The sequence below is a fragment of the Cynoglossus semilaevis genome, chromosome 11, assembly GCF_000523025.1.
Source record: "Cynoglossus semilaevis isolate Cse_v1.0 chromosome 11, Cse_v1.0, whole genome shotgun sequence".
Lineage (NCBI taxonomy): Eukaryota > Metazoa > Chordata > Actinopteri > Pleuronectiformes > Cynoglossidae > Cynoglossus > Cynoglossus semilaevis.
In genome coordinates, this window is record NC_024317.1 from 6,782,335 (window position 1) to 6,793,358 (window position 11,024).

An 11,024-nucleotide genomic window follows, 5' to 3' on the forward strand; every position below is an offset into this window, starting at 1 on the left:
CCCCTGCACCTGGCTACAGCTGTTTGCTCCACTTCTATGGCACTGACTTAAATGCACACCAATGAGGCTGTAGGGCTGCGGAGAACTTCCATCACGTATGGAGATGGTGAGGCACCATCACATGACTTTCCTTATCAATACTGAGCAGAACAGCACTCAGGCATTCCTATAACAGGGGAAGTGTATGTTTCCCATTAATGCAGCTCTATTGTTCAAACCTGATGTATCCTTCATTGAACACAGGCACAGTGGGGGCAGCTATTTATTCAGCTTTTAGACAGCAGATGACCTTTAATGCAGATACCATGACTCCAAGTGTGGCTTTGGTTTTTGAGTGTATGCCACTAGTTAGAGCGTTTTGTCAACGTGGAAAACATCTTACGTCAACTGCAAAATTGTGAGGACATTCTGACATTTTCAGGTCAAGCTCATCTAACATCTTTACAGAGGCGTTTGAAGACTTGGTTCTGATCAGGGTCTATCTGAAGAACTCTACACCGACTCTCTGACTGCTCAAGATTCAACATCATCAAAGGCAAGGCATTGGCTGATACCGGCATCTCCATCCTTGGGGTCAGGGTTAAAACGTTTGGTTATCTATCAGAGGGTCAGAATATCTCAGCAGGTCATTAGCACACCTCCTGTTCTAGTTGTGAGAATAGAAACGAGATGAGTTTGGTAAAAGGTGGGGTTAAAATAAGGGGTTGGGGTGAGGCAATGAGATGAGGGGGTAAAGGTTAAGGTACTGTGTCTTTGGGTCTACGACTGTAAAGTCTATTAGACTGTACAGGGGCAGGTGAGGCTGTGTTGTGTCTGTGTGATGCGTTTAATTGCTCACCATGAGGCTCAAAGACAATGTGGTGGGCAGATTACCAGCAGACAGACAGACACAGACAGACACACAGACAGACACACAGACAGACAAACAGACAGGGGCTGCTTACCTCAACGCAACCTTCACACTGCAGTCCCCCAGACTCGCCATCGTTGTCTGTTTCCAAAGTCCACCAGCGACGAGATGTGGAGTAATTCTGCTACGTTAGGTATTCGGTGTGTGTGTGTGTGTCTGTGAGGTGTGTGCTGGTTGTCTCAGGTCAGCAGGAGCAGCCGTCAGGAGCTGCTGAGCTCCCGCTGCTGCTGCTGCTGCTGCTGCCTCATCGTTACTCCTCCTGTCCGCTTCTTCTTCCTTTTCCTCTTCTTCACCTCCGCTGCCGCCGCGCTCATTTTGTGCACGTCACATCTCAGTGTTTTAACAACAACCTTTACTTCGCTCCCCGCGTTCTCTGTCTGTGTCTCCCCACATCCTGTTTAAAGAGCCATCTCTCTCTCTCTCTCTCTCTCTCTCTCGCTCTCTCTCTCTCAATGAGTCCACACCGTAAACTGGAGGTGGTCATGCTGCATTGGAGGACCCTCGGAAATCTGTGCGACTTCCGCTGTTAAAAATCGACCTTTGTTTGAGAAGGATGGACACTTTCTGTATTCACAAAAAAATAAAACTAGAGGACAGTTATTTACAAAGTATATAAAAAGCGGGTGAATTTGCTTGTACTTCGTGTTCTGCTACTACCAGGCTAAACCATTCAATCATTTCTTTGTGTATTTTCCAAAGTAATAAACATTTTTCAAGCAACATTTTTGAATTCAATACCGAGCTATTTAAATAATACAAAAAAATTACATATTAATGTATTTATTTTGTGACATGTGCAAGATACACCACACCAATGACAGAGACATTGCCTCTGGGCCAAAGCACCACTGTAAAGAAAAAAATAATTAAATAAATCATGCAACACATTCATGAACTTTTCAACCAAATACTAAAATAATATTAAATTAATTTAGTATGGTTTTGGACTGTGGAAGAAAAAAGGTAAACTCAAACCAAATCCATGTACACCACTGGGAAATCATCTTACCCCATAAAGGCCTTAACGTCTAACCCTTTGTTTCTTTCTATAATATTTGTTGATACATATTGTGATAAAACTGCATTTACAAAAAAGATTTTATAAGAATTAAATGAGGAAATGGAAAGCAAGTAGTGAATTGGTTTCCCGAGCAATCCATGAACGCAACATAATCGCTTGAGATTGACATCAAATACGGCCAGTTCCGGTGCAAGTACCGCCTTTCTTGTACAACCCTAGCCAATCAGAGAGAGCGTATGGCCCCGCCCCTACAGTACACGCCCACAACTGACTGAAAGTATCAGAAACCTGCAGAGAAGTGAGTGCCGGCGGACACATCTGAGGTCTGTTAAACTGCCATAAACACCGGCAGACTTTTCCCATGACACAGAGGAGGGGCCTCCATTTTAAACACCTCTGGGTCAAAGATCGTATCAGATGAAGAGCCTATTATATAGCCACAGAAAGTGTAGAGAGTTCGAGGGGAAGTGCAACTCTGCCTACTTCCCTGTGCTGCTGAGTCTGTTTTCGAAATAACTAGCTTACTTTCTGCTTGTTGAGTCAAAAATGATGACACGCTGCTTCTTTTTTTTTTTCTCAACATTTTGGCCCCTTGGTTTTCTGTAAGGCCCAAAAATCAGACATCATATTTGATAAATAACCACCACAACCTGTTGAAATTATATAATTTCAACCAGTTAAATTGTGACATACAATTGATACATAATCTTATTTAAAGTGTTCCAGGATCCAGGAAATCCAAACCTTCTGCCTTTATAATCAGAAAGTCAACTAGGACCTGTACCTGGTGAGAAAGGAAAACGTCTCCAGGACTCAACATATGAACATACTTTTCTGCCTGTCGTCCAGTTTTCAGTAATACCAACAATGTTAGCGCCTACAGTACGCTGAAATGCCTGAAATCAGTGTCGGATTCCGATCTGGATTATCAATCTGTTATGAGGATAAATCCCAAATCCTCTTAAACCTGATGGGAAAACAGCAATGGGACAGTAACACACAAACAAGGGTGGTGCACACACTCACTCACTCACTCACTAAACAAACAGCCAGTGTACTTGGCCAGACATGCTTTCAAAAACCACACGAAGTGTTACATAATTAGCTTTGCGTTAAGACCACTTCATTCTCCTCAGGTATGTTTCCAGAGTTTTCTAATCCAGTCCTGCGTGCCGCCTCCACAAATAATAATGAATGGAAGTCGGTTTCATAATCATACTGTGTGGGTTCGACAATCAGGCAGATATTCTAAAAACTCCATCCACCAGACTGCACTGTAATCTGTGTGTGAGTCTGGGGGGGGGGGTCTTAAAAACACCCTCACTGTGTAAAAGTATTAAAAGAAAAACACTTAAGCCATGATTCTGTTGTTCAGCCATTCATTACCATGATGGGATTTTACACTGTATTACCCAGACACAGCTGTACACACACACACACACACACACATTTTCACAGTCACTGTACTTCATAATGGTCTTTAACAACTTCAGCTTGTGCCTGATTCTGTTTGCTGCATCATTTCAGATGGTGTTTTTAAAAACAGTTTAATCATTGATATATATATATATATATATATATATATATACACATCATTTTGTGGATCTGTGTGAAAAACCACTGACAACACACCATCATCCTCCATCCATCCATATACCATAAAGAGCTTCCCTGCTCTATAGTGTCTTAATGCTTTGAGTATGGAATTAAATTCAGATCAAGGATCACTAAAGTACTACACTTTTCAAACCTTTTACCATGTATTATACAATATTTTCCTCAATTCAAAACGTATACAGTAGTTATTTTCCTATGTCCTGCTATTTTTCCTCAATGTAAATACAGACGGCTGGTGAAACTGAGTCTTATATTCTCTTGGATTTTATTCTTTGATGTGTCTATAATCCCTCACATGTATTTCCTGCCTATATATTGGCTTTGAAGCTCTCTAAACTAATCCTTCTTTCTTCACCGTAACAAAACAGTGTGGAGTAGCTTGGATTACACAAACAGATGTGGGACGTCTCTCTGACAAAGGAAAGAAAGAAGTGCAGTGCAAATATATAAAAGTGGAATTAAGACAAGTTGTTTCTCTTTTCCCTCATCCTTTCGCTCCACTCTGAGTGTGCATGGGATTTAAGACGGTGTCAGAAATCCACGTCTTGGACTGAGGAACTCCTTATGTGCTTGGGATTTATGTGCGTCAGCTGCAGTGGTCTTGGGGGTATTCAACTTTCCAAAACCCCCACCACCAATTTATTACGCTCTGTCCTATCACTTCTGCAGAACTTTCAGTGCAAACTGTGAATCAGTGGTAAAAATATCTTCACAGCTGAGATGTGAGGAAAATGTGTTTGGTTTCACAATAGTCGGGAGTTAATGTTTGCTAAACCAAAGGACACATATCATAAAACATGCAATTAAAGAAAAAATAAAACCCAACTGCCCACGAAAAGGAATACAGAACAGATGAGTGGTGTCTCAAAGGAAGTCCACAACCAGAGTTAGTTTGAAGTCAATTAGTTAAATGTTTGTAAAAAAAAAAAGGCAACAAGTAAAAGAGGGACAGAGAAAATAGCATACGCTATGCTACGTTAATATGTTTTGAACATCAGGGTGGATCAAACATTAGAACTTTAAAATAAAATTGCTACAGATTAAAGATAACTCAAAGCTATCCAAGCAGCTAACAAAAAAGCCAAACATGCCGTAACAAAAGTTATATAAACGTAGTCATAAATGTAACAGTTAAAGGAGTTACGTGTCTCCGACTCGAGGAAGGTGAATCCAAGAGCAGGAAACACGGCAGGTGAGTACGGAGTAAGAGTTTATTCATCAGTGCTGCACAGTTCTTCCAGGTGAGGGAGCTGTAGCCAGTGGTTGGTTCAGTCCCAGTGATTCTGTGCAATATTTACAACTAGTAGTGTCAGTCAGGAGCTGATATCCTGCTCTGTTGATTGGAAGGAACCACCTTCAGGTGTGCAGCTCATCAGCCCAGGAGTCAACACAGCTGTGGAAGTTGACTCTGAAGTCTTTTCTTTCTCCTTTGCCGTCTTAAATGAGGTTAAACAACACTGGTACTGACTGGTGTGGTAGTTTCTGGAGATGGGGTCAATCTACCCACTGCCCTTAATATGAGTTGACAACACGGCATCGTGTCATCAATTCCAATAAGTTTTACCCTATATTCACAGATCAGAGTGGACTTCACAATCTATAATCTATACGTGATGTGACACGGTCTCCTCTCTTCTTCCGCCCTGCTGAGAAATAGTTCTGTAGAGATTGTGATGTGAGATTCTATCAGAGGTTTCAGGTTCACCACGTCTTCATGTGTGTGAGGAAAAACACATTCCTTTGACTTTACTTGTAGGAGCCAGTAACCGGTTGTTCACACATCACCAGTCACTGACATATATATATACTGTATATATAAAAGTGGTCCATGTCCAGCACCGTGTCAGGGACACCGTCCTCTGCAGACCAGACCCACGCCCCCACTTCCATCCCATGGCAAATCACTGACCCAAATTTTCCAGCATCTTCAGCCAGACTGTGGTGGTTCCTGACTTAGAGAGTGAGCTGGACTGGAGCTGGAGCACGGAGGCTGCTGCAGCTCCAGCTCCAGCTCCAGGGCTTTTGGAGAGAGGTGGTGACTGTTATTGAGTTACTGCTTCAGAGGACAGTCTCTCTCTGTGTGTGTGTGTGTGTGTGTGTGTGTGTGTGTGTGTGTGTGTGTGTGAGGGGGAGAGAGAGGGGTAAAGAACAAGGACTTGTTATTTGGTCCTTTGCCCCAAGCTCAGTGCATGCCTGTATTCACACACACACACACACACTGACAAAAGACTAATAGTGCCCATCTGTGTCAGCTGACATGAGAAAAAAGAGAGAGGGGGGGAAATGGTGGGAGACAAAACAGAGAACCCCGGAAACCAAATTCGCTGATACCATGAGGTTTAAAAGTTTGACTTTTTTTACCACTGCATTTTTCATAATATACAATCTAAAGTATTAATGAAATTGAAGATGTTTTAAAAATGCACCTTGTCGTAACAGTTTTAAATGAAAAATGTACATGAAATCTACTCCCTCCGTAGCACACATCATGGTACAGCCAGGTTAGTAAAATGTTTGTTTTATTTTGGAGTTTTGTTCTTCGTCATCTAACACTGCCACCAAGACCCCATCATCCCTCTGAGGGGACCTGATGCCTTGTTTCTATGGAAACAGGGCTCAGATGGAGGCAGACAGGAAGAGATGCTGAGACGACAGAAAAGCCTCTTTGTGCTCTCAGAGCTAATTGACCTGACGACAGTGTGACGGGTTAATCACGCACTGGAGCCTGGTCAGACCCCTGACCACACACTGAAGCTGCAGAAACACACACTTTATTATTCAGTGACTATTAAAGCGTATTTAAGAGCAAAATTGAGACCGAAACATTGGCCGACCGATATCATCGGCTAAAATTAGCATAATTATGTAAGATCTGTAAGAATCGTTAGCGTTTTTTTCCTCTGAATGAAAACCCCAGAACGTATTGCCTGGGTTTTGTCAAATGACGTGAGCTTTAAAATAGTTATGGGGATAAACGGCTATATGTGAAAGTTAAAGTCACTAGATGGCAGCATTGCAGCTCATTTATAACCTTATACTCATACAACGGTTTGTACAGATAAATAAATAAATATTACCAGACCTATATGGGTTTAGGTTGATATCAGAATTAAAAATGAAATGTGGACAATACTGACATATCAGATATCGGTTAATATAGGACATCTCTAGTTCATATGTATCTGTACTACCTTTCAGTGGTTTGCCATTATAATCATTCTTTTATGTATAAAAGCTGGACTTTTGGAATGACATCGTAGCATCACGACCTTGGGAATGTCAAGGACAGATTCAAATATTTGAAGGACACTTTGGCTCTGAGGTTTCACTGACCATGGCACATACTTCAATTCAAACTGTACTCTCTGGTATTTGTGTTTTCAGGTTTAACTCCGTGAGTTACTGCGCTGTTTACGGTTGGCTGTTTTAGTCATTATTATTTATGTGTCTGATTAGTGAGCAGTGACCAATGTGAAAAATATAATTTTATAGTCACACACTGATGTGACGTACATACAGTACTAAAGCAGGCACACACTCACACACACACACACACACACTTAATTCTGTGTCTGAAAATTGAATTGCCACTTCCACATAACACGATTATAAAGAGCCTTCCTCTCACACTGGGCTGGTATCACTTAATAAAGCTAAGTGCATTAACACGCTTGTGCCCACACACACACGCACATGAACCAATAGAGATCCATACATCAACCCTCTCAATGTCCCAGTCTTACTGAAGGATCATAAATACTAAATATCACTTGCATTAAAAACATGTGGCACAATCTGAGGCTCGGGGTCAAAAACAGGTTTTTATTCATCCTTCCTCTGAATATGAAGACGTTGGTGAAATATCTTCCAGAAGGTCCAAACCTGTTATCATCAGACATGTGTGTGTGTGTGTTTTACATCCAACACTGTTGTGTTGTTGTGAAGCAGCAGTATTTGGGTCACTGCGTCAGAACAGCAGCGTGGGACAGACGTAAAAATAACTATTAGATTACAGATAACGCTATTAAACACCGCTCCATAGGAATGCACTGTGGGATTTCTAAATGGCATGTGACTGTAACAGTGCCATGATCGTGATTCATCAGTCTGCTTTGTCTGGCATGAAATCTGATGTGATGTGATTTCAACAAAAATGAGGTTTTGGAATAAATACAAACAGGGATTTTATTTATTTATTTTTTTTTCAAAGGCTAAATTTACACCACTGTTGCTCCAGAGGGGTGAATGGGGTGTGAGACATGGATTATCTCTGCAAAATGGTGACAAAAAGAACTGCGTCATGTCAGTGTATTATTTTAGATTTCTACTGATTTTATTTTCTGGATCCTTCTTTGTGTATTCAGCCATTCTCTGTTTATTGTCCATCATGCAAATCAGTTCTATCTTTAGAAATACAGATATGACAGACGTGACTTTTGAACAATGTATTTAAATAAAGGTGAGATTAGATAAGACTTTATCCATCTCACACCGGGGAAATTAAGAAAAGGAAGGTGTAGGTGAACATACTGAATATACAGTTCTATGTCTCCATCTAGTGGTTAATTGTAGTACTCACTCAGATCGACAAGCGCTTTGATCAGTGTGAAAAATATTTCTGAAATTCGTTTTTAATTTAATTTTAATTGTTTTTAGTTTATTTTGCAGCTTCCTGAGTATGTATCTGAAATGAAAGTGCTCTGACCCCTGTAAGTGAGAGAGGAGAGAACTACTGGTGTGCCATCTGTTAAGGCACAGTGTTTCTCTCCTCTGTGGATCATTTAACCATTAATCATTTATCAACGCCACTTTCTCTCTCTCTCTCTTTCTCTTTCTCTGACCTCTGAAGAGGGACGACAGATCTGCATCCCTCACACTGGACAGAGAAAAACATATGGACTGCCACGATATGAAAGTGAATAGAACAGAATAGAATAGAACAGAACTTTGTAAAACATCCCAGACGAAGACTTCTGCCATGCTCCCTGCACAGGAAGCAGCCAAGATCTACCACACCAACTACGTGCGTAACTCGCGTGCCATGGGCGTCCTGTGGACGGCTTTCACCATCACCTTTTCTGTCATAACAGTAGTGGTCTTCATACAGCCCTACTGGATTGGGGACAGCGTCAACACACCGCAGGCCGGATACTTTGGCCTTTTCCACTACTGCATAGGGAACGCTCTCACTTCAGAGCTGACCTGCAAAGGGAGTGCCCTGGATTTTGGCTCCATCCCCTCCGGAGCCTTCAAGACGGCCATGTTCTTTGTGGGTATCTCCACATTACTGGTGGTGGCCAGCATCGTCTGCTTCAGCCTCTTCTTCTTCTGCAACGCGGGCAGTGTGTACAAGATCTGCGCCTGGATGCAACTGGCCTCCAGTGAGGAACAGACTTTCTATTCCATTCTATTCTGTTCTATTCTATTCTATTCTTTTGAAGTTTTGAAAGGTAAAATGTGTTGCTAAGGACCAAAAACGTGCACTATTTAAAATGTATGGTAGATGCTCACCAAACAGTAACCAAGAAAAAGCAACAACAAAAAAAAAAAGTTAACCAAACACATGTTATCGAGGAAGGAAATTTCTCACTGCTGGAAAGTGCTGCTGAATGTGAGTGACCTTGAGGTATTGCATGTGTGTGTGTGTGTGTGTCATTTTTGATCATAATTGTATCCTGCCGTGTTTCAGGTGGAAAAATGGAGACAGTGAGAACTCGGTTTGTGAGTGTGTGTTTGTGTGTGAGCCTCTGAAAGGGAAAGTGCGATGAGTGCACGTGCGTGTGTGTGTGTGTGCCAAGTTGTTTCTCCTTGTCACATGAGCTCACATTGCTGTTCACACAGTGAGACAACATGAGACAGGCTGTCTGTCTGTCTTTAGGGTCAATAATAGATGAGCAAGTTTGTTCTTTCTGGAACTAAATGATGTAGGTTATAAGCTTTTTAGTTGTTATGTTTGCACATATATATATATATAATATAAAATAAAATTACAAATGAATATTCAGCATCTGGTTTTCACCCTTCCTGTCCAACTGTGTCTGGCTGCCAGGTACATGCATGGTGATTGGCTGCATGATCTATCCTGATGGCTGGGATTCCGAGGAGGTGAAGCGCATGTGTGGCCAACGAACTGACAAGTACACCCTGGGCAACTGCACGGTGCGCTGGGCCTACATCCTGGCCATCATCAGCATCATGGACTCGCTCATCCTCTCTTTCCTGGCCTTCAGTCTGGGCAGCAGACAGGATAAGCTGCTGCCTGAGGACTTCCAGGTGGAGGGGAAAGGTACGAGGGTGTAGGGTGGGTGGAGAATAACAGAGGTCAAAGGTCAAGGGGTAAAGAGATATGGAGACCAAAAGCAATGTTTTAATTTGATGTTGTTAATGTTTTGAGCAAGGTGGTGTGAATAAAAAAAAACTATAACAAAAAACCACTAGAGGGTGACAGACAGACGAGTTGTCAGAGAAAATTTCACTGAGCCCATTATAAAACTGTATAAAGTTTTATTTTTAGTCTTAAAGGCTACTGTACAGACCAAATTAAATCTCCATTTCTTTTTAGGTACTTAGTCATTAGGTAACTATTTTTATCTCTTATTACAGATAATGCATAGATCCCTTGACGATGACAAGAACAAGAGATGACCAAACAGTGGAGGAGAGATGGATTCAAGGTTCACATGTACTTTCTAATCCTGTAGAGTTTTCACCACAGACTCTAACCTTTTAATTATGGATTTTCTGGCGCTGCACTAAATCTGTGACTAAAATAACCATACAGACATGGACCCTGGTATTAAAATCATTAAATATAAAGTCTCCAAAGACCAATTAAAAATCAGATAATTTACAACAGGTGTAGTCAGAGTGACTGATGGGTTCTGGAGTGCATTTCTGTTCTCCCTCCTGTACTAAAAAACAGCTAATTATATTTCTTCATTTGAGACAAATGTGTTTTGTTCAATAGATCTGTAAGGGTTGTAGTTCTTCAGTATATTGAAAAGGCAGTGTTTTAACAGTACTAGTAGTAATATTACACTGAAACCATTCACCTGGGCAAAACCCTGTACCAGACATATGTGAAGTTAAGTAAGGAAAAGCAGTCCTAATAAGATTTTGAAAAATATTTATTCTCATTACCTACAGAAAAAAGATAACATAAAAGGAGAAACATGGACATTTTGTAGAAAAATAAGAAAATGGTTCAGAGGAAAAACATAACCTATTCCAGAATCTGTACTTTTTATTTAAATTCAACACCAGAATGACCAGAAAATTTAGTTTTTTTTTCATGTTATTGTAAAGCACCTTCACATTTTCAACACATTTCAACCTAAGTCTCAAAAACTTAAACGGTTAAGTTTCTGCCTTGAATTCACACAGAAACGTTGCAATGTATAGGCTGCAGACGGAGAACAGATTGAAGGCCCAGTCTTTGGTACACTGTACTGAACACACAGGACACAGATTCACACT

General features: G+C 41.1%; 2 protein-coding genes across 7 annotated transcripts in view; one reads left to right on the forward strand and one right to left on the reverse strand.

The window, feature by feature from the left end:
* kif21b (kinesin family member 21B) overlaps positions 1–1,373 on the reverse strand; it is a 54,307-nt gene extending 52,934 nt beyond the window's left edge. For 3 of the 6 annotated variants that reach the window (XM_008320275.3, XM_017036799.2, XM_008320276.3), the window contains exon 1: positions 945–1,370. In XM_008320275.3, coding sequence (XP_008318497.1) covers positions 945–985 — 41 coding nt within the window. In that variant the 5' untranslated portion in view covers positions 986–1,370. Of the gene's footprint in view, positions 1–944 lie in introns of all 6 variants that reach the window. The other 3 variants (XM_017036798.2, XM_008320273.3, XM_008320277.3) reach the window with 3 other exon arrangements.
* A 6,911-nt stretch (positions 1,374–8,284) lies between these two features.
* lhfpl5a (LHFPL tetraspan subfamily member 5a) lies at positions 8,285–10,685 on the forward strand. Its single transcript, XM_025059980.1, has 2 exons — positions 8,285–8,929; positions 9,598–10,685. Exons 1-2 carry the CDS (start codon positions 8,527–8,529, stop codon positions 9,846–9,848), a joined length of 654 nt encoding a protein of 217 aa, XP_024915748.1. The 5' UTR covers positions 8,285–8,526; the 3' UTR covers positions 9,849–10,685.
* The last annotated feature ends 339 nt before the right edge of the window (positions 10,686–11,024 follow it).